Source organism: Schistocerca cancellata, chromosome 7, assembly GCF_023864275.1.
Source record: "Schistocerca cancellata isolate TAMUIC-IGC-003103 chromosome 7, iqSchCanc2.1, whole genome shotgun sequence".
NCBI classification, from domain to species: Eukaryota; Metazoa; Arthropoda; class Insecta; order Orthoptera; family Acrididae; genus Schistocerca; species Schistocerca cancellata.
Genome location: NC_064632.1, coordinates 250,074,253 through 250,099,356, shown reverse-complemented (window position 1 = coordinate 250,099,356; position 25,104 = coordinate 250,074,253). Strand labels below are relative to the sequence as shown.

The following is a 25,104-nucleotide window of genomic DNA, read 5'->3' as shown; positions in this document are numbered from 1 at the left end:
TCTATGTGCAGTAAAAACATAACCACAAAGTTCACAGTTCTTGAAGAATAGAAAGGTACGTATGGGGCAGACACTGTCATTGTTTAAACAAATGGCGTAACTGAGTAATACTTATTTCACAGTTAAGTTGAAGCATTGTTGTTGTTCTAACCAACACAGGTTTCTCATCTGAAACTTGGCCGTGGACTGACTGTCTCAGGACCAAAATTGGGCCCTTATGTATCCTCACAATAATAGGTGCTGAAAGTTCACATTGTTCGAAGTTTAATTTACAGAAATTACAATTAAAACTTAACTCATTAAATAAACTGAATGCATTGAAAGATTGGTTCTTTTTAACAGTTTCTTCCACTACAAGAGTTAGGCCAGATTATTTGTTTGAATCATGAAATTAACAAATATTGTTACACAAACAATACTTTTGACAAAACTGTTAATTACTTTGGAATTAATTAAGGGCCGGCTATGCTAACATGTTTTCGAATAGATCCAAATAAATCCTGTAGAAATACTATTAGTTGTTCCTCCAAATGTGTTAATTTGTTTATATGTCAACAATAGAATTTAAGTTATGAAGCAATTACTGATTTCACACCAAAACAAAAGATACTGACTAGGAATAGTTGAAATGAAGTAGAAAATCAGTTATATACATAAAACTAAGCACAAAATTAGATCTTCTGTTATATTCTTTAAAACTGAGGGCCAACCTTTCTCTTTCATGAAAATTCAGATTACACTCACATATGTTAATGGTAATTAGTTAAAAGTGGAAAAAAAATGAATTTAAGGAGGCAGATGGTGAAACAAGAGGGGAAGTAAAAATATCCTTGCTTGCTTTGGCACAAAGTCATTTAAATGTCTGGACATAATGTTTTAAAGAGATATGAAATGGAATATGAGAATTGTGGGGGAAAAGCAAATGGTCAACTTCGATATATTGGGAGCATGTAGGAAAGTGTGGTTGATCTGTAAAGGAGACTGCATATAGGATGCTAGTGTGAGCTGTTCTTGAGTACTGATCAAGTGTTTGGTATTTGGTATCCCCACCAGATTGGGTTAAGGGAAGACATCAAAGCAATTCAGAGGTGTAGTGCTAGATTTGTTACCGTAGGTTTGAATAACATGTAAGTATTACGGGGATGCTTCGGAAACTGAAATGGAAATCCATGGAGGGAAGGCAATATTCTTTTCAAGGAGCACTATTGAAAAAATTGTATAAGCAGCATTTGAAACTGACTGCAGAACGATGCTACTGCCAACACACATTTTGTGTGAGGACGACAAAGATAAGATACAAAAAATTAGGGCTCATAAAGAGGCATGTAGGCAGTCGTTTTTCCCATGCTATATTTGAGATTGGAGCAGGAAAGGAAATGACTAGTAGTGGTGTGAGGTACCATCTGGCATGCACTATATGATGGCTTGAGGAGCATAGATGTAGATGTAAACGTAGATTTAACATTTAGCTCTTTTCACGAATTAACCTCAGGAACAAAATGCAGGCATTTTCATTGGCAATTTCCTGTTTCTGTCAGTAGTGTTCCTCAACAGAATGTGGCTTCCTGCTCAGACTTTTCAAAAGAAAAATGCCTTCCATCAAGGAAAGCCCCTAGCCCTTGAGCTAGGATAGTAGGTCCTAATGACAACCCATTTAGAAGTGCTACTCAGAAATCAGGCTATCCTTTCAAGAGTGAACAAAGCCCCCTTCCTCCTGATATCAGAAGCTGGATCTGGCATCCACAACAGCCAGAGGACAAGGCCATGAACACAGCCAGAAATGATATATTACAGACTGATGTACCCTGATTCCTGTTGAATTTTTGTACTCATATGCCACCTGCCAGATGCATCCGCATGAAGCTGTAATTTTCATTACTCTGTCAACTGCATGATTCACTTAAACTATATACAGTGTGGAAAATTAAACCTTATTTAAAATAATAATGGGAGCATTGATGGTGAAGCTGTATTTTAGAAATATTTTGTGCAAGTAACATTAAATAAATATATGCCATTAGCAGCTTACCGCTGTATATTATGTGAAAAAAAAAGGGTGAGGTCAAAACCTCTGCTCTGAGAGCTCAAAATTCTACCATATTTGTTATGTCATTTCTACAAACAGACTGAGCATGTTCTGAACATCAGTTGTTCGTGTGTCATATTTAATATACAAATTATATTCTATAGAATTGTCACCTAAGCCAAGTGGTCACCTTTGCTGCCTTTGGTGCAGAAGGATCAGTTTGATTCCCTGTTCCTCCTCGGATTTTTTTCGGAGCTAGGGAGGTCTTGAATGGGATCCACTCAGCCTTGAGAGACCAAATGAGGAGCTGCTTGAATAAAGAAACAATTGCATTGGAATTGGTGACACATGGATCGTGTGTCCCATAATCTTAGATCGTATACCATTCCTTGTACTGCCTTGTAGGCAGCAGTTGGACAATCGGAACTGACCTAAGGCATAACCTGTAAGGGGTGTGTATGTTTACTTTAGAACTATCTCTTTTCTGATTATCCTGATTACATTGGGCAGACTCCTCTTGTAGTAAGTAATTGACCACTTGGTTATGGCCTTGGGGCCTACATTGGTCATGAGACTGAATATATTTTTATGCAACTGTGGCTACTATCAAATAAAATTGATAATGACAGTTTCAGATGCCCAGGGTTGAAGATGAAGAACATGTTGGGCAAAATAATAAAATAATTCAGCTGAGTATAAATTCATGCTCCAGGTAGTTGATCTTTTTCTCAGATTTTAATTTATGAAATATTAGAAAATATATTCTAGCTGATTGGCAGCAAATAAATAAAAAAACAACATTTTAGTAGAGCTATTTACATAACCTTTTGCAACTAGAAGTTCCTCCACCTGGCAAAATGGATGAAAGGCTTTGTAAAAATGAGACCAAACAGCGATTAAATAGAAAACAAATACACTTTTTTATGCATATGTCTGTTGTGCATGTTGCTGTTGCTGTCATTGGTAGATAGAAATTTTCTCCTTTTATGTGGTTCAAGTTTCATTTGGGAGGTAATTTTCTGTACAGTGATTTTCATTTATGCATAGGATATTCAAAAGTAGCAAGATCATTCCATTAAATGGTTGTCCCACATAATTTTGTGTTTATCCATTAAAAAAAATAGTGTGTTTTATCTTATCACAATTTACTACAAGGCATGTCTGGCATCCAAAAAGTTTCCATATTTCTTTTCTTTAATATAACTGTCAAACAATGGAAAATTCAGGATGGAATGTAATAATATTATGAAAAGGAAAGTTGCTTCTCACCATATAGTGGAGATGCTGAGTCACAGATAGGCACAACAAAAAGACTGTTACAAATAAGCTTTCAGCCAACAGGGCCTTTGTAAAAAATAGACAACACACTTGTCATTGTGTGTGTGTGTGTGTGTGTTTTTTTTTTGTCTATTTTTGACAAAGGCCCTGTTGGCTGAAAGCTTATTTGTGACAGTCTTCTTGTTGTGCCTATCTGCAACTCAGCAGCTAATATGGTGAGTAGGAACTTACTTTTTTATAACATTGTTACAAAATATAAATTGTGGTGTTCTGTGTCAGATCAACATTTTTTACTGGAAGCAAGAGGACTTCACTGAAAAGCATTGGGACAAAAAATGCTAATATTCATGTTGTATGGCAATGATTTTCAAAATTTCAACAGATAACGTCAAGGAAAGGATGCACCAATAACTCATTTGTTAATTCCTCTTTTTTTAATGGGCTCATTGGCCTCCCAAAAATTTTAGCATGGAACTGGAATCTGCCATTTACTTCTCCTACAGTCAGACGTATGTGCTCATTTAGCTCATGTACCCTCAACAGTAAACCCTAGACATTTCATTTATGTGACTGAATCTTTGACATCTGATTGAATTCATATGTTAGGTAATCTCCTTGGTGCAGTGTTATAATGTTCACCTAATGCTTTCACCATTCAGTGCCAACCACAGTGATCCATTGTTCTGTTTCTGATGTCTCGGTTGTTTACAGAATACTAACCCCAAACAACAGCATGTTTGCAATCTGCTACAGTGCTGACACGGTTTCCAAGTGCTTTTCTTTTGTGTACACTGTCTCTATTGTGGTCTAATGTCTGACAGACAAATCAGTTGCTTCAGATAACTAAACATCAGTTGTATACTCTAAAGTAAGTCTACAAATTCACTTGAAAAATTCATTATTGTTAAGCATGTGATGGGATACTCACCAGAGTTATCGAAACTGTTTCTAAGACAATATCAGAACTCTTGTTGACAATTATAAGAGTATTGTGTTAAGTTAATAGCTGAACATCTTGCAGAAGCTTCTTCAGGGACCTAAAGATTCTTACACCTATATGCAAATATGCCAATAAATGTGCCCCGTAATAGTATTTGTGGTTAATAACAAGAGTGAATTCAGTTGGTTACATGTTACATAGATAATTCAAACAATTCTTTTATCAAGATGATGACTTCAGCAATTGACAACAACAGTACTAGAAGTGGAAATAAATATATAAAGAAATTCCTGGCAGAATGCAAATATTTTAGGAATAAAGGAGACTACTCACCAATTGGGAGAAGTGTTGAGTCCTCAACAGGAGGGAGAAGCATTGAGCCATTGACAGGTACACACAAAAGAAAGTGAAGACTTTGCTAGTTATTGGACTGCTTGGGGCATGCATTGGATGGGAGAGAGGCAGGAAGCAGGAGGAAAGGTTGGGGACGAATAACTAGTGGCAGAGACAGAGGCAACAGGTTACTGGATAGGAATAAGCGGGAGAGGGGTGGCAGGTGGACGGGCTTGGCATATGACATACCAGTACTGGAGCTAGTGAGCAGTGAAGCCTGATGAAGATGACAGGGAGGTGTGGATAGAGATAGGGTCACAGGACAGAAAAAGGGGAAACTGTACAGTAGGTCTCTAGAAGAGCGTAGCGTTCCAAAGGATTGGAAAAGGTCACAGGTCATCCCCGTTTTCAAGAAGGGTCGTCGAACAGATGTGCAGAACTATAGGGCGTTTCAAAAAGAAAGAGCAGATTTCAAACATTTATTTCTCAAAAACTACAAATGATAGAAACACAATTCCAACGGTCCTTCACTCAATATGAGTACCAAATGTTACACAACAAATATCAAAACTGTACCTCAATATGAGCACCATTTGTTACACGACAAATATCAAACCGGTATCTCATTTCTTGCCACACACGACGCAACTGGTCTTTAGTTACCGAATTCACGGCCGCAACAATTCGATGTCGTACCTCTTGAAGAGTAGCGGGCATAGGTGGGACATAAACACAGTCCTTTATGTACCCCCACAAATAAAAATCGCAGGGAGTAAGGTCTGGTGACCTGGGAGGCCACAGACGATGACATTGATCTTGTGCTCCTGCTCTTCCAATCCACCGTCCTGGAATGGTGTTATTTAGGTACCGTCGTACAGGTTCAGAGAAGTGTGGTGGGGCGCCATCTTGCATGAAGATGAAGTGATTTGAATCTTCCTGAAGTTGAGGAAATAGCCAGTTTTCTAACATGTCCAGGTAAATGGTTCCTGTGATAGTTTTCTCCATGAAAAAGAAAGGTCCATAAACTTTGTTTACCGAAATTGCACAAAAGACGTTAACCTTTGGTGAGTCTCTTTCATGTTGAATAACGTCCCTCGGAGTTTCACTCGCCCAAATTCGTACGTTATGTCGATTAACTTTACCAGAAATGTGAAACGTTGATTCATCTGAAAAAATTAATCGTTCGGCAAAATTGTCCTCTTCCATGTCCTGTAGAATTGCAGTTGAAAATTCGAACCTTTTGTTGTGGTCGTCAGGACGCAATGCTTGCAATAACTGCAGTTTGTACGGCTTCATGTGCAGACGGTTACTCAGAACGCGCCATACCGTTGTTTTAGACATGTTTAGTTCGTGACTTGCCCGTGTCGTGGATTTTCTAGGGCTCCTTTCGTAAGCTGCACGGACACGCTCGACATTTTCATCCGATGTGCGTGGACGACCCGTGCTTTTTCGCTTGCAGATGCAACCATCTTCTACGAATCTGTGATGCCACTCATAAATTTGCTTATGACGAGGCGGCTGTTTGTTGAATTGACGGCGGAATGCACGTTGCACACCAACAATGGACTCTAACTTTGCAAATTGCAGCACACAAAATGATCGTTCCTGTGGTGTCGTCGCCATTTTCCTACAAACAAACGCCAGCGCCACTGCGGATTTGCATGGAACTTCTGCGCGGACCATTGAAAAACTTTGAACCTTTCTCTGACAAGAAACGTTTGAATTGTGTTTCTATCATTTGTAGTTTTTGAGAAATAAATGTTTGAAATCTGCTCTTTCTTTTTGAAACGCCCTGTATAGACCTATATCTTTAACATCAATCAGTTGTAGAATTTAGGAACACATATTATGTTCGAGTATAATGACTTTTCTGGAGACTAGAAATCTACTCTGTAGGAATTAGCATGGGTTTCGAAAAAGACGATCGTGTGAAACCCAGCTCGCGCTATTCGTCCACGAGACTCAGAGGGCCATAGACACGGGTTCCCAGGTAGATGCCGTGTTTCTTGACTTCTGCAAGGCATTTGATACAGTTCCCTAACAGTCATTTAATAAACAAAATAAGAGCATATGGACTATGAGACCAATTGTGTGGTTGGATTGAAGAGTTCCTAGACAACAGAGAGAAGTCTATCGAAGTAAGAGTGATTTCAGGTATGCCACAGGGGAGTGTCGTAGCACCATTGCTATTCGCAATATACATAAATGACCTTGTGGATAACATTGGAAGTTCACTGAGGCTTTTTGCAGATGATGCTGTAGTATATCGAGAGGTTGTAACAATGGAAAATTGTACTGAAATGCAGGAGGATCTGCAACGAATTGGCGCATGGTGCAGGGAATGGCAATTGAATCTCAATGTAGACAAGTGTAATGTGCTGCAAATACATAGAAAGAAAGATCCTTTATCATTTAGCTACAATATAGCAGGTCAGCAACTGGAAGCAGTTAATTCCATAAATTATCTGGGAGTAGGCATTAGGAGTTATTTAAAATGGAACGACCATATAAAAGTAATTGTCGGTAAAGCAGTTGCCAGACTGAGATTCATTGGGAGAATCCTAAGGAAATGCAATCCAAAAACAAAGGAAGTATGTTACAGTACACTTGTTCACTCACTGCTTGAATACTGCTCACCTGTGTGGGATCTATACCAGATAGGGTTGATAGAAGAGATAGAGAAGATCCAATGGAGAGCAGCACACTTCGTTACAGGATCATTTAGTAATCGTGAAAGCGTTACGGAGATGATAGATAAACTGCAGTGGAAGACTCTGCAAGAGAGACGCTTAGTAGCTTGGTACGGGCTTTTGTTGAAGTTTCGAGAACATACCTTCAGCGAGGAGTCAAGCAGTATATTGCTCCCTCCTACGTATATCTTGCAAAGAGACCATGAGGATAACATCAGAGAGATTAGAGCCTACACAGAGGCATACCGACAATCTTTCTTTCCACGAACAATACGAGACTGGGATAGAAGGGAGAACCAATAGAGGTATTCAAAGTACCCTCCACCACACACCGTCAGGTGGCTTGCGGAGTATGTATGTAGATGTAGATGAGGGTGTGGGTTAGTAGAGAATGAGTGAGGTGGATTATGGGAGCAAATGATGTGTCAGGGATAACGCCTATCTACAGGGTGTTACAAAAAGGTACAGCCAAACTTTCAGGAAACATTCCTCACACACAAAGAAAGAAAATATGTTATGTGGACATGTGTCCGGAAACGATTACTTTCCATGTTAGAGCTCATTTTATTACTTCTCTTCAAATCACATTAATCTTGGAATGGAAACACACAGCAACGGAACGTACCAGCGTGACTTCAAACACTTTGTTACAGGAAATGTTCAAAATGTCCTCCATTAGCGAGGATACATGCATCCACCCTCCGTCGGATGGAATCCCTGATGCCCTGATGCAGCCCTGGAGAATGGCGTATTGTATTACAGCCGTCCCCAATACGAGCACAAAGAGTCTCTACGTTTGGTACCGGGGTTGCGTAGACAAGAGCTTTCAAATGCCCCCATAAATGAAAGTCAAGGGGTTGAGGTCAGGAGAGCATGGAAGCCATGGAATTGGTCTGCCTCTACCAATCCATCGGTCACCGAATCTGTTGTTGAGAAGTGTACGAACACTTCGACTGAAACGAAGAAATACAGTACATACTGACGAAACTAAAATGAGCTCTAACATGGAAATCAAGCGTTTCTGGACACATGTCCACATAACATCTTTTCTTTATTTGTGTGTGAGGAATGTTTCCTGAAAGTTTGGCCGTATCTTTTTGTAACACTCTGTATGTACACTGAGGCGACAAAAGTCTTGTGATAACAATATTCACTTATACAGGTGGTGGTAGTATTGCTTAGACATGGTGTAAAAGGGCAGTGTATTGGTGGAGCTATCATTTGTACTCAGGTGATTCATGTGAAATGGTTTTTGACATGATTACAGCTGACGATGGGAATTAACTGACTTTGAATGCGGACTGGTAGTTGGAGCTAGATACATGGGACATACCATTTCAGAAATCTTTAGGGAATCCAGTATTCTATGATACACAGTGTCAAGAGCATGCTGAGAATACCAGACTTCAGACATTATCCCTCACCATGGACAATGCAGTGGCCGACGGCCTTCACTTGACTGAGAGATGCGGTGTTTGCTTAGGGTTGTCAGTGCTAACAGACAAGCAACACTGTATGAAATAATGACAGGAGTCAATGTTGATGTATGCAATGATATCCATTACGACAGTGGGGTGAAATGTGACATTAGTGGGCTGTGGCAGCAGATGAACAACACAAGTGTCTTTGCTAACAGCACAACATCACCTGCAGTGCCCCTCCTGGTCTTGGGACCATATTGGCTGGACCCTAAATGATTGGAAAACTGTGACGTGATGAGTACTGATTTCAGTTGTTAAGAGCTGACGGTAGGGTTCAGGTGTGGTGCAGACACCATGAAGCTGTGAACCTAAGTTGACAACAAGGCACTGTGGAAGCTGATTGCGCCTCAAAATAGTCTGGGCTGTGTTTACATGGAATGGACTGAGTCCTCTGGGTCAACTGAACTGATCATGAGTGGCAGTGGTTATGTTTGGCTGCATAGAGACCGTTTGCAGACATTCATGGACTTCGTATTCCCGGGGAATTTTTATGGATGACAGTGTTCCTTGTCACCAGACCACAGTATTTCGTGATTTGTTTGAAGAACATATTAGGCGATTTGAGTGAATGATTTGGCCACCAGATTGCCTGGACGCAGTCTCATTATGTACTTTAGATCAGCGCAGGATTTCTTCCAAAAGCTAGTGAAGTTTTCATTCTCTTTTGTGTCTGGCTGTTGATGAATCAACTGCTATGCAGCGAGTGGTGGTCTTCTCCACCCCTACATTATTTAGAAGTTGAAATAATTTCCTCATAGATTATGCATGCCTCTCTAGGTTTCAGAATGATGTTTTATATTCTGGTGCAAAAGTCTATAAACAGTTGCCAGTAGACATCTGTCAGGAAATTGAAAATCCCAAAAAATTTAAACATAGTGGGAAAGAATATTTCATTTGTCACTCCTACAATTTATCTGAAGACTCAGACTCAAGAATGTAAATAGTGCCTAACTCTCTTACTTACTGGTCATACCGGACTCGAGAGTCCATTACCGCAGCAACGTATTTTCGCCATCTGTCCCTGTCTTGAGCTATTTCCTCCCATTCACCTTCAATACCTAGGCTCCTCAAACCAGCCTTCACATTGTCCTTCCATCTACGCCTCGGTCTCCCCACAGGGCGTTTTCCCTCTAGGTGCCCTACGAGTACTCTGCGCGCTGCCCTGCCCTCATCCATTCGAGCTACGTGACCCGCCCATCGCAGCCTACGTGATTTAATAATAATGATTATGTCAGGACTTGAATAGAGTTCTTGAACCTCTTTGTTATGTAGTTTTTGCCACTCTCTGCTAATGTCATCCCTTTTTGCTCTGAAAATTTTCCTCAAAATTTTGTTTTCAAATACTCGAAACGGCTTTTCATTTTGCACGGTGAGAGACCAAGTCTCACACCCATACAGCATAACTGGTAGAATAATAGTTTTGTATATTCTAATCTTTAAATTCCTAGACAATATCTGTCATGAAAGTAATCTATTCAGTGAGAAGTAGCACGCATTTCCCGCCCATAATCTCTTCTTCAGTTCGGATTCAATCTCATTTCTCGAAGTGATGTCCACGCCTAGATACTTAAATGTGTTAGCTTTTTCAAACTGCATGTCTCCAACTCTTAACATTTCCTGATCTACTGCTGTTGGCATTCTAGTAGTAACCAGGTATTTAGTTTTGTCTTCACTTATCCTTAGACCTACATCTTCACTAGCCTTGATTAACGCATTCACATTTGCTGTTACAGATTCTTTCCTATCGCTAATGATGTTTAGATCATCTGCATACCCTAATATCTTAATATTTCCATTTAACTCCACACCCTCTGAATTATCTGCTGCCATTCGTACAATATATTCTAGGACTAAATTAAAAAGTAGCGGAGACAGGGCATCTCCCTGCTTAAGTCCGTTCTTTATTACAAATCCTTCTGACTCCAATTTCCCCATGCGTAATCTACCTTTTGTGTTTTTCAAACTCGCTTCTATAAGTCTAACATACTTCTTTGGTATTCCAAGTTCCAAAAGAATTCTATACAATTTTGATTGCAATACTGAATCATATACTTTTGTAAAATCTATGAAAAGATTATGAACTGATTTATTGTATTCCCATTTCTTTTCCAAAATTTGACGCAGGGTGAATATTTGGTCTATAGTTGATCTGTTCCTTCGAAAGCCGGCTTGGTAATCCCCCACAATTTCATCTGCATATGGTGTAAGCCTGCTTAGCAGAATATTCGAGAAAATTTTGGAACATACTGGTAATAGCGATATCCCTCTATAATTACTACAATCCATTTTGTTGCCTTTCTTAAAAATTGGGATCAGAATAATCGACTCCTGCCACTCTTCATGTATCATCTCTGAGTTCCATACTTTAGTTATCACTTTGTGAACTACTTCCACCAATTTCTGTCCCCCATTTTTAACTAATTCTGCAGTTATGCAATTTGATCCTGGTGCTTTATGGTTTTTCAATTTGTTGATTGCTTCTCTTACTTCCTTTAATGTTGGCTCAGGTATCTGGGGTTCTGCTGTATGTATTTCGTACACCTGCTCATTTCCTGCTTCCTGGTGTACATTTAATAGATGCTCAAAACACACCCTCCATTTACTTCATGTAGCACTGGGGTCTGTCGGTATTCCCCCAGCATCCCCTCGAAGTGCATTTGTCCTAGCTTTGAAGCCCTTCCTATACCCATGTATGTCTAGGTAAAGTTCCCTAATGTTTTTTGTTTTACTGTTTGTTCCTAACTCTAATATTTGTATAAAATATATTCTGATTTTGGTGTTATATAGGCAGCTAATAATGGTCCATGTGAAGTTGAAACACTTTGTTTGAAGTATTAGAGAGTAACAGCAGCCGAGTAGTGAAGGGTAGCGTAAATGAGTCATAAGGTTCCCAAGCACTTTTTATTGGCAAATGTGTGATGTACATGGAGAGTTGATGCATGAAAAGATTGATTTGCCAAGTTTAAAAAGCCCGCCTTGTGGCGTGACTCGTGTGCACGCTATCTAACAGGCCTGTGAAGGCACTCCATGAGATGGCAGCAATGCAGGAGAAAAGTTTCTGTGTGTTAGAATATGGGAAGTGTTAGTCCATTATGGGCATACGTGTGCATTTGTATGCAAATACAGAAAAGCTGCACCTGGCTGCTAGAGCGTTTTGTGTTGGTTTCGCCAGTTTAGTGGTACTGTTTGTCTGTGTAAAAAGAAAATCATGGGGTGACCACATGTCTCAGAGGAAAACTTGGAGCATGTGAGACAGAGCCATGTGCGTAGGCCACAAAATTCAGCCATTTGTGCTAACTGTGGACTGGGCATTCTGTATAAAACGACATGTAATGTTTTGCTGTGGCATTTGCATTTTAAATCCTACAATTTGTAACTGTTAAAACACCTGACTCCAGATGATTTCACCCACTGGTTGGAGTTTTGTACCAAAATGCAGCAGGTTGTGGACGTGATTATGATTTTGTGAGAACATTGATATTCAGCGATGAAGTGGTTTTTGATCTATCGGGAAATATGAGTCATTACTGTGAGAGAGTGTGGGGTATGTCCGTATGGAAAGCGGTTCACAAAAAGTGAATGTCTTCTGTGTCACATCCAAGACAAAGATGTATGGCTCCTCTTTCATCATCAAGCAGATGGTGATATGTTCCATGTACATAGATATGTTGCAGTTGTGGGTCTTGCTGACTCCTTGACTTTCATCTTTCAATAGGATGGTGCTCCACCTCACTGTAGTACAACTGTCTACACCTTTCTCAATATGTGATGAAGAAGGCTGGGATATTTTTACTTCACCTCTTGTTTTGCCATCTGCCTCCTTAAAATTCATTTTTTCAGTTTTAACTAATTACCATTAACATACGTGAATATAATCTGCATTTTCATAAGAGAGATAGGTTGGCCTTTAGTTTTAAAGACTTTAACACCAGATCTAATTTTGTGCTTACTTTTATGTATGTAATTGATTTTCTAATTTATTTTGACTATTCTTATCGATGGATAGGTTGCACTGCTCTGGGTGATGTTCCTCTGTTGCCATAGTCTATCAGGTCACTAGACCTAATGCCATTCGGTTTCTTCCTGTGAAAATATGTTAAAGACAATGTGTATGTGCCCCCAAAGCCAACAACACTGCAAAAACTGTAGGAATGCAATAGAGGTGCTGTTATGGATGTTGGTGGAAATTAGCTAGTGAAATGAACTGGATTTCTGTTTGGATGTGTGCCAGGTGACCAATGGCACACACATAGAGTATTTGTAGAATGTACCAGAAACTTGGTGGGTGCATCTATCTTTTCATGTATCAGCTGTCCTCGTGTGTCATGTACCTGTAAGTAAACAATGGTTTGAAACCTGATAAATCATTTAGGCTAACCCTGTAGGAGCAGCAGCTACTTTTAAATGTAATTGTTTTTCTTATAACATGTATAAAGTAATGCAGAAATAATTATGACAGTTATCAGCTTGAATGAATTACTTCTATAGTCATAATTGGTTATTGTTATACTGTACAGAAGTAGCTAACAGTGGTTGTTCCTGCCCGTTACTTGACTTGTTCCACATCCAGCAGCACCTGCATGATAATTTGTAGGAGAGGGTGGGGGGGAGGTGGGCTGTTAGACCTGGGGGTATGGAGTATATGTAATATTTTAGAAGATGAATATTGACTTGTAAGTAGCCACAGGAGTTCCATTTCCGACCCTGTTAAAAACCAATGTAATGCCTACTTTAAAATCATTTTCTTGAAAGGAAACACCTAACTACACTATATTTTTTTTCCTTTCTCTGAGAGCTTGGGCTCTCTGTCATGGTGGGATTGACAGAGCACTCATTGTGGGACTGAATGTAAGAAAGAGAGAGAGAGAGAGAGAGAGAGAGAGACGTGTGTGTGTGTGTGTGTGTGTGTGTGTGTGTGTGTGTCAGTGACTAGTTTCACAATCTCTTACCTGTTCATATGCAGGTCACCTCTTTATTATATCCTTAAAGAAAGAAAATAAACAATTCAAGTTTGAAACACACTTTTACAACGGGTTGAAGAGAGGACAGGCAACAAAACTAGTTACCAGATTTCTCTGCTATTTATGCACTGCCATGATTTTTTGGAAGAACTCTTGTCTTCTCTTTAACAACTGCAGTCAAATATGTTTTAAGAATTAACATTTGTTTCTTTTATTTTTACAGTAATGCTGTTATATTTTGTACCGGCCTTTTTATACTGCTTGTATAACAATTTGGCCTTCATAAACCTGTCAGCCTTTGACCCTACAACATATTACCTCCTGCTACAGTTCAGAGTTGTAGTGACAGGTATTGCCTTTCAGGTTAGTATATTTTAATTTATCTTTTCTGATTACTAGTTGAGAAGAATGTTTATTCCATACATGTTGTAGAAGACAGGATATGAAGTTGCTGACAAATGAAACTGGAAGCAACCCAACTACTAAATGAACAAAAAAGACCAATATTAAGTAGGCTCAATTTAGGAAGAAATTAGTACTTGAATCCTTTTAATGAAATTTAGTGTATGTTGATAAATTATTACACTATTAAAAAAAGTGCATCTTCAGTTGTCGCTATTATCATATGAAACATTTATATATTGTTGCTAATTGGATCCTGAGACTTTGAGGATAAAGAGTAAATCACTATTCAGAATAGCGCATCACATCAGTGATTTTATTTAGCTCATATTTGGAATAAAATTCGTCAGATTAGCTCATACAGAACTGTATTGAGTTGATAAAATTCTCTGTGTTGGTACATGTTAGTTTTTGGCTCACAGTGAGAAGACTAATTTTCTAAATTATGAAATTTGCTTACTTTGTTCAGAAGTTCATGTTTCTGTCATTTATATCCCACAAACCATTATGTGAGACAAAGTACAATCCACATCTACAGATATTATATGAATAAGTGTTTATTTGGAAATGCCTAGCCTATCATAAAAAGCATCACATATTGGTATATGACCCTATCCATTAAAGCTATAATGATTTTAGAGATATGTTCACTAATTTAAGATAGTAAATGTAAATGTTTTTATCTTGAAAGTATAATTGTGAACTAGATAAAAGTGTCAAGTTCATAATGTACATACAATCTGTGCCATCTGAAATGATTAATGAGGAATATGTGCCATAATTTATTGCATGCTCTCACTCTTAGAGTGACATATTATGTCCACAAACTCATGATGGTTAAATATTACTTCCATACTAGTAAGTCTGTCTGCATCAAAAAGGAGTTGCTGTCATATACCGTATTATACCATCAAAATGTATTTTAGAAGTGGTAAGTATTACCTGCACTTCAAAAAAAGGAAGGAAGGAAGACTGAGTTAATTATTATCCCATCGACATCGTTAGAGACAGAGCACAAGCTTGGATTATGTTGGAGATTGGAAGGAAATCATCTGTGCCCTTTCAGAGTAACTATGCTTTGGCAATTGCCTGGAGTGATGAAGGAAAATAACGGAAAACGTAAATCTGGATGACCAGACATGGGTTTTGAACCATTATCCTGCCAAATGCAAGTCCAGTGTGCTAAGCACTGCACACCACCTCACTCGGTCTGCATTGAAACTTGTTTATTGTGACTGACTCCTCATTCAGTACCAATGATTGTGGTACTCATTATGATTAACAGAACAGCAATCAGTGGTGGTTGGTTTGTAAGGCCTGGTTAAGAAGTCTTGCATTGGTGATTGAATTGATGGTAACTTTTCAGTTTGTAAGAGATGTGAGTGTGAACACTCAGTGAACAAATGAAAACTGAATAGACTAGATACATCAGAAAGGAGAATTGTTTGAAATAAAATCGCTTGGTTACAGACAACATGTGGGTAGGCAATGAGAACTAATGGCATGCAGGAAATCTTGCAGATAAAGATAAAGAACAAGATGATAATCTTTTGAACACCTTTGTACTGTAGCATCCTCTCCCTCAAATGTGCTAACAACGGCTACAATGTAGTCAACATACATGCCCCAACCAACCAGGACAACAGACACGATCCATACAGAACTGACAAATTCTGGGAAGACTTAGAAGGTGTTCTCTCTAAAGTTCCAGAGACACACACTGTCAAACTGCTTTGTGACTTCAGTGCCCAACTGGGAAGAAAGAAAAAGAGCAGAAATATCGTGGGCAGCTATCCAGCACATATGAGAACCAATCGCAATGGGGAACGATTGGTGGATCTGTGTAGGACTTTTGGGTTGGTCGTGAAGTCTTCAGCCTTCGAACACCTGCCAAGGAAGCAGACAGGGTGTATATGCCCCAGGACAACCGGGATAAACCTGGGAATTTTTTCATCTGGGAGAAAACTGGGAAAAACCTGGGAACAATTTACAATTCCAGGAATTTTTCATGGTCTTAGTTTTCAGTTAAATTTTTGTAATTTTGACTGGTAAGAACAGATATTCTAATAAAGAATTCTACTGTATCCCATTACTGCAGAATAATACTGCAGCAATAAAACATGAATGTGAGAGAGAAACCAAAATAAAATGTAAGTTGCAAAGTGTGATAAACCTTTTGCATTTTCTTTATGTTTTCGTCTTCCTTAAAGGCAAAGAGACAAGATGAAGCGGTAGCCCATCATAGAGCCTATACCTACCGTCATGTATTTTTTGACTTTCAGTTGTTAATAAAGAGAGGATTTTTTCTGGTACCGGTAGGAGCAAGGAGGGATTCGCGCTCGGCTAGTGAAAGAGTGAGAAGCACGTCAATATTTTAGCGAGTAATTGTAGACCGCCATTTTGGGGTCGCTATGAATAAGTGAGGAGTGTGGATTTTATATGTGCACCGTTCAGAAAAATACAGTATTGTTTTATTAACAGAAAGGTCGTGTGAGTTGTTATTTCAAATAGTGCAATAATTACAACCACTGAAGCCCACCTGTGTACTTTGGAAAATTACGAAGATCCGATAAGCTTAATAGGAACACGGTCAAGACTTCAAAGGTGAACGCGGCGACCAAACATAGTATTATAAAGAATGGTAAGCACAAATCTACAGCGGAGAAAGAAACTACTCCGCCCTGCAAAATAATATGAACTAATACGGACTTATTTCCAGGCACAGCTCAGCTTATTGTGCTTGTCATTCACGCCGAAAAATTAATCTCATTAATTCAATACATTTTAAGAAGCCACGCATATTATTATCATCTATTTCATTATTTTATTATACTATAAAGTGGCGACCGTGACAGGACAGATTGTCTAGTATCGCCAGACAATCTGTCCTGTCACGGTCGCCACTTTATAGTATAATAAAATAATGAAATAGATGATAATAATATGCGTGGCTTCTTAAAATGTATTGAATTAATGAGATTAATTTTTCGGCGTGAATGACAAGCACAATAAGCTGAGCTGTGCCTGGAAATAAGTCCGTATTAGTTCATATTATTTTGCAGGGCGGAGTAGTTTCTTTCTCCGCTGTAGATTTGTGCTTACCATTCTTTATAATACTATGTTTGGTCGCCGCGTTCACCTTTGAAGTCTTGACCGTGTTCCTATTAAGCTTATCGGATCTTCGTAATTTTCCAAAGTACACAGGTGGGCTTCAGTGGTTGTAATTATTGCACTATTTGAAATAACAACTCACACGACCTTTCTGTTAATAAAACAATACTGTATTTTTCTGAACGGTGCACATATAAAATCCACACTCCTCACTTATTCATAGCGACCCCAAAATGGCGGTCTACAATTACTCGCTAAAATATTGACGTGCTTCTCACTCTTTCACTAGCCGAGCGCGAATCCCTCCTTGCTCCTACCGGTACCAGAAAAAATCCTCTCTTTATTAACAACTGAAAGTCAAAAAATACATGACAGTAGGTATAGGCTCTATGATGGGCTACCGCTTCATCTTGTCTCTTGTATACTGTCGGAAATAAGTCTCTTTATTTAGGGAGACAGTATAAAAGGAAAAGTGCCATTTACAACAACAAAAAACAGTGCATACACAAGAATCCGTGAACAACAGAATGTGTCAAAGTCTTCAGTATGAAGACTATGCAATACTTCATAACAACAAACTGCTTCCAATGAGAGTGACATCACAATTATTTACATTAGGTTCTTTTGAGTGGTTGCCAGTGTGCTCATGCGCATGAGCAGTAGAGTTGCGTATGAGCAGTTCCTTTTCCTGCTTGTTGCTGCTTGAAGTGGGGCTGTTAGCTGTATCTGCAGTAGCAACAAGCTGCCAGATGCTGCCCGGAAAATTTTTTCTTGTCCACCCAATCTTCCCCACATGACCCATGTTTATGTTTCTTCTTCTGACGCACACATGGCATTATGCCAAACACGAGATAATACAGTACTGGTACACCAATAAAATTTGCAGCCTGAAAACTGCACTGAAAAGCTTAGTATCAGGTTGGGACTTTCATTTGGCTGAAACAACCAACACACTCGCTCGTGTACTTAATAGCGGCCCAAATAAATGGAGCGCTTCTGGTAATTCAGAAGTTAGCCTCTGCGTAGTGCCATGTACATAGGGTCAGAGGAGCCCAAAACAAATGGAAGTTGAGTGGTGGGCAATGTGGGGGTTCTTTCGCACTTTATTGAAATCCTATTAAAGAAAAATATTTAGTTAAATGTGAATAATTTTATTTTGCTGTTTTATTTACCTCAGACCTTCAAACTTGATTTTTTTTCTGAAAAAGGAAATGTGAGAAAATGAACATACTCATTTTTCTCTTAATTTTCTATGTGTTTTGTATTAAAATTTTAGATAAATGTGAATTATTGTAACTGCGCGAATTTACTGTAATGATTTACCTCCATCTACCTTTTTCATTTTCTCTTAATTTTATACAAATGTTATAATAAAATTTGTTTTTTATAATTTTTATATGAGGAAAAGTGAGCTAGAAATTAAAATTTGGGCTAGTAGAAGGAAATTTTAGGTACATGCTGATTTTCTTAAAAGTAAGCTCTATGAATCGGGACATACAAATTTGCATTTTAAGCCAAATTAGGCATTTTAGTATAGTTTGCGAAATTCTGATGCTCTTGGAGTATCCTTTGATGTCCTGTTTCTTTTGTGACATAATGTAAGACCTCTTAATGCTATATATGTACAAACATATGGGCTTCCTGCATTATTGTAGCTGCACACATGCAATATCTGGCACTCTCTGGCAACTGCTGAAATGAACCTATTTCTAACAGGTCGCTGGAAAATATTGTTAGTGGTGGTTTGAAAAGCATTACTTTCAAAGTGATTTTCCTTTTATGTAAGATGAATTGTATTACGTGTATGAATGTGCAATCAATTTCTTGAATCACAGAGAGTTTGACTATCACTTAAAACTTAACACTTAAAGGATCAGCTACTTACAGGAACTTTGTGCCCAGAAGACCAAACATTTCTGTCGTTATTTAAAATTTTACTGGAACATTTGTGTGATGTGTCTTAAAGTGTAACACACACAAGAAAAGAAAAAAAATATTATATGTGAAAGCTTAGCCTTTCGTGTAGCTACACTGTGTATATTAATCTAAACCATTAACTTTTCCTCTTTGTGTGTTCGTGCTACTTAACAGTGGTATTGCTATTGGCTGACTACATCATGTGTGCTATGCTCTGAATATCTGCTGTCATTGGCTGTCGAGATCACATGACATGAACTGCGATTGACATACAAAACGCATCGCAATCTCTATTTCAGTGCTTTGGAAACTAACGTGCTGAGTGTGGTGGGATTTGACTGTGTACTTTCATAATACAAAGATAAGCAGTGTACATGTTGCCGCACATCAAAGATCTTTCCAAAATGCTTTTTTTTGGGCGGGGGGGAGGAGGGGCTTGTTCATTTTCTAAAGTGCCGGGAAGCTCTATGCCGGTATATAAAACCTGAAACATTGAAATGATTGAAAAGTTTTACAGTTCCAAGGGAAGGTATACTGTCACTTAACATGGAAAATGTGTATGTTAACCCAGGAAAAGTGTGTTTTTAACTGGGAAATTTAGGAATTTTTTTTCCTTGTATACACGCTGAGCAGAAGACTTGGATTTCACCTAACACCAACTTGGGTGAATTCCAGATGGATCATGTGGCCATTTCAAGAAAATCTCAAAAGGAAATACAAAACATGAAGGTATTAAGAAGTGCCAATCTGGACTCGGACCACTACCTCTTGAAGTTCAAATTGAGACTCCAGCCTAGAAACACTAGTGTACACAGAACCTCCAGATGATAAGATTTGATGTAGAGCAACTTAAGAACAGACAAGAAGTAAGCCAGAGACTGAACAGTACAGATTTCAATACCTGGGACCAACTGAAGGAGACTCCTGTGGAGACAGCCAATGACCTCGCCCCCCTCATGAGAAGAAGGAAGTGTCTGTGGTGGAATGAAGACTGTGACAACGCAGTAGCCCAAAGACAGACACTCTGGGGGAAGTGGAATTGTAAGAAAAACCAAGAAAAATTGGAGAACTTTTTTGGAACAAAGAAGGCTTACAGCTAAGATAATAAGGACAACTGCCACCTATTAGCTCAGTACTTTAAAAACCTACTCAATTGTGATCGAACTAGTGAAGATTTCAACTACAAACAAACCACGGGCTCACTGCCTCCTTCATTGGAAGAAGTCAGACAAAGCATTCAGCTTCTAAAGAATAATAAGGCACCTGGAGAGGACTCTATCGTTGCTGAAATCTGGAAATGTGCTGGAAGCAATGCTGTGGGCAAGCTCACTTAGATGTCCGCCGCTCGTGGTCTCGCGGTAGCGTTCTCGCTTCCCGAGCACGGGGTCCCGGGTTCAATTCCCGGCGGGGTCAGGGATTTTCACCTGCCTCGAGATGACTGGGTGTTTGTGTTGTCCTCATCATTTCATCATCATCCAGGAAAGTGGCGAAATTGGACTGAGCAAAGACTGGGTAATTGTAAGGGCGCTGATAACCACGCAGTTGAGCGCCCCACAAACCAAACATCATCATCCTCAAGCTCACTTAGATGATCCAGGACATCTGGGAAACAGAGAAATTACAGCCTGATTGGAACATGGCTCTGATCCATCCACTTCCCAAAAAGGGAGATTTAACATATCTGAACAACTGCCATGGAATTTCTTTCATCCCAATAACATATAAGATTCTCTCCAAGGCATTAGTAACAAGGGCAGAAGATAAACTGGATAGTCAACTTGGAGAATATCAGGGAGGCTTCAGGAAGACCTGATCCTGTGCTGCACAGATCCTTGACCTTAAAACTTTACTGGCATACTCCAAGATGAGAAACCACAAGGTGGTTGTCACCTTTGTTGATTTCAGGAAGGCCTACAACTCTGCTGATAGAGAAATGCTTAACAAAATACTCCAGGAACTAGGACTAGACAACAAAACTTGCAGACTCATTCTAGAAACCTTTACCAACACCGATTCGAAGGTCAAATTTAGAGGCGAGACCTCAGAAAGCTTCGATATAAAAACTGGAGTGAGAAAAGGGAATGGACCGTCTCCAATTTTCTTCAATTGTGTCCTTGAAAAGGTTGAGAGAGAATGGTGCAAGGAACTGACCAATGTGGTTGTTCAGAGTGTTGTCTACCTGGGCCGTAAGAACGAACAACTGATTGTAGATTGTCTGGCTTTAGCAGGTGTCATGGCACTGATAACTGATTGTCTTGAAATGGCAGCAATGAAAGTAAACTGCCTCAGGAAACAGCCAAAGTGGGTCTCAAAGTGTCACTGGAGAAAACACAGTTCTCCCCGACATCAAAGAAGCTAACAGAGAGATGTTACTAGACCAGGGTAACATCAGAAGGACTGAAAAGTTTGAGTATCTTGGTGAATGGATTTGAACTCATCTTATCAGGTAAAACATCATTATCCATGAGAGTCAACAATTTAGAACTAGCCTATCGACTGACTATGAAGACATACAACAAAAAATGCCTGTCGTGCAATCTGAAACTTAAGACTACACATCAGTCATACGACCAAAAGGCTTGCATGCCATGGAATGTCTTTCCATGAACTGGAGAGGTCTGATGGAGAACTTGGGAAGTCAGAGAGAGGAGAAGCCTCAGGAAGATCCTAGGCCTGGTAGAAGAAGATGGGAAATTCAGAAGGCGACATAACTCGGAGCTCTACGAACATACCGAGAGGCTCCCTGACTGGGCAAGAAAAAGAAGGGTAGCTTTCTATAGCCATGTTGCAAGATTGCCTCCAAACAGATTGACCAACTGTCTGTTCACCTTCTGGCAAAACAAGAAGGTTCACACCACTTGGCTGACAGAAACCGAAAAAGACATTAAAGAACTGGGAATAATTGATATCCAGAACAGTCAGTCTGTGATGCATACCCTGAAGGAAGTCCAAGGATTTCAGGAAAAGCCCTGAAGGAAAGGTACCCGCTGGACAGAAGAAAGGAAGGAGTTGCATCGGCGGTAGATGCGACAGTACTGGGCAATGATCAAAGCCCAACAGTTGAACAAACATGGTCCAAAGTAGGCCCATTCAAAACAAGAAGAAGAAGAAGAAGAAGAATGGGGATTGTTTTCAGGAAAATAAACTCCAGCTTGAGTCACAGTCTCTGCTACAAAAACCCACTGAACTCTATCACTATCTGGGCCACTTGTGAAATATCGAAGTCTGCTGGAAAAGTTTATTGTGCCACTTTCTGTAATTCAAATGCCTACTCTGTTTGTAGCACTTCAGCTATGAACGGGTGCTGACTTAAAGCTTGTGTGCAGTCCTCCTTATCCATGGCTGAGTGAATTACTACATCATGAATTAAAATTTCAGCATATTATTTACCGCATTCACACTTGAATTTACATTTTCCACCCAACCCCTGGCATTCTGTAATCCATGCTGCATAGCTTACAGTGTGTTACTTGCAGTGTTGTAAGAATTATACCCTTACTCCTACCAAGTGTATCTTGTTTGAAAAGTGGTTGGACAATGAAAGAAATTTGTCAGGCAGTAGTAACATCTATGGACTGGACAATGGGGCTAACTTTTGAACTGAGGAATATAAATGAGGAACCATAGAAACCAAAAAGACTTGTTGGCAATCTTGTCATTTAACCTCACTTGCCTAAAATGCAGCATGAGGCATTTTTTATATACTTTCCAGTCTTCTTCAGTTTCATTCAATGGCTGAAATGCTGGCATGGGTTGCTGGTGCTGATGCTCCTGTTGTAGTTTTAGATGCTGTTGCTATTGTAGTTGTGTGTTTTCAAGTCCTGATGCTATTGCTGTTGCTGCCAGAGATCAAGAAATTGACATCTATGGTAGCACATGGTAAAGCAGATTTGCAGCCTTCTCATTAGTAATGTTATAACACACTCGTCAGGTCACAGTCTTTATTAACATAAACAACTTTGTTAAAATCAAATAATGAATTAGTCCTTGACTCAAACAGAAAGAGTTCTTGAAGGAACTCATCTGAGTCCCAATAGAAACTATTCAGAGATTGCTACAGAATAGACAGATTAGGTTCATTGTTAGTAGCCAGTATTTCTGCAGATTGGAGGAAAGAATGTAAATTTGTATCAGGGCTGGCATTCGAACCCAGGTCCCCTGCTCACTAGACAGATGCACTAACCACTGCGCCATCCTGCCTTAGTGGCTTTGCACTACTGCACGGAGTACCCTAGCCCACCACACTCCTCAATTCCCATGCTTCAGCCCACTTGGTATTCTCCCTAAACTCAAACAGTACTGCAGATGCTCTCCAGCTGTATTGGTAGGGGGAATATCAAGTAGGCTGAGGAATGAATGGGAATTTGGATTGAAGAGGGAGGCGTGCTAGGGTAGTGTGTGCAGTTGCGCAAAGTCACTGTGCCAGGATGGCATAGTGGTTAGTGCATCTGCCTAGTGAGATTAGAATCCAGATTAGAATCATAGCCTTGGTACGAATTTTGATTCTTCATTTCAATATGCGTGTATACATCAAAGATGTTTGAGACTTTCCCTATACAGTTTCATTTGAGCCAGTATTTTGTAAGTTAAGTTCCATCTGGAAACCACAATTTCAGAGTGTTCTGCACTGAACATGTAATCTGTTGGTGGTTCAGAGTGCACTGTAGTGGCAGTCGTCAGCGGCTCTTATTCTTGTGGTTAGCATTGATGACTCTCAATTATAGGGCCCTGGTTCAAATCATGGTCGAGTCAGGGATTTTCTTCCCTTGAGACTCTCTCTCTCTCTCTCTCTCTCTCTCTCTCTCTGTGTGTGTGTGTGTGTGTGTGTGTGTGTGTGTGTGTGTGTGTGTGTGTGTGTGTGATCATCATTGATGCACAAGTTGCTGAACTGTGGTCAAATAAGTCATGCACCACGTGGCGGAACCTCCAGAAGGGAATACCTAGCCAAAGCTGCAGTATAGTGGCAGTTGAATAACAGCAAAATGAGGCACAACCAGCGAGCACCTTGCCTTTTGTTTGGTCCTCTATGGATGCTGGTGTGAGTGGCCTATCATAATGACTGCATTCCCACTCTAGGGAGCCTTGCTGAACACAAGTGACATTACACCTGTTGATTGTTTATTTATACATTTGGTGGAGTTGATAAAGAATTGATCTGTTGTATGGCCAGAGGACATTTTGAAGTGAAAGTATTTCTGGCCACCTTTTGACAGTTTACACATTGTGTCCAACCACATATCAGATGCACTGAGAAGCTCTGATAGCCATTTAAAATCAGATATGGATCTGGGAGTAGACAACATTCCATTAGAACTAATGATTGTCTTGGGAGAGCCAGCTATGACAAAACTCTACCATCTGGTGAGCAAGATGTATGAGACAGGCAAAATACCCTCAGACTTGCAGAAGAATATAGCAATTCCAATCCCAAAGATAGCAGGTATTGATAGGTGTGAAAATTACCAAAATATCAGTTTAATAAGTCACAGCTGCAAAATACTAAAGCTAATTATTTACAGACGAATGGAAAAACTAGTCGAAGCCGACCTCGGGGAAGATCAGTTTAGATTCCATAGAAATGTTGGAACACGTGAGGCAATACTGACCCTACGACTTAACTTAGAAGCTAGATTAAGGAAGGGCAAACCTACATTTCTAGCATTTGTAGACTTAGAGAAAGCCTTTGACAATGTTAACTGGAATACTCTCTTTCAAATTCCAAAGGTGGCAGGGGTAAAATACAGGGAGCAAAAGCTATGTACAATTTGTACAGAAACCAAGAGGGGCGTGAAAGGGAAGCAGTGGTTGAGAAAGGAGTGAGACAGGCCTGTAGCCTATCCCCGATGTTATTAAATCTGTATATTGAGCAAGCTGTAAATGAAAGAAAAGAAAAATTTGGAGTAGGAATTAAAAACTGTGGAGAAGAAATAAAAACTTTTGAGGTTTGCCTGTGACATTGTAATTC

The 25,104-nt window shown here is 39.5% G+C and overlaps 1 protein-coding gene across 1 annotated transcript in view; it reads left to right on the top strand.

The window, feature by feature from the left end:
* LOC126092158 (UDP-galactose transporter senju) overlaps positions 1–25,104 on the top strand; it is an 85,608-nt gene that overhangs the window by 34,280 nt on the left and 26,224 nt on the right. Inside the window, exon 4 of the mRNA XM_049907628.1 lies at positions 13,933–14,072. Within this exon, the coding sequence (XP_049763585.1) occupies positions 13,933–14,072 (140 nt within the window). The remainder of the gene's footprint in view (positions 1–13,932; positions 14,073–25,104) is intronic.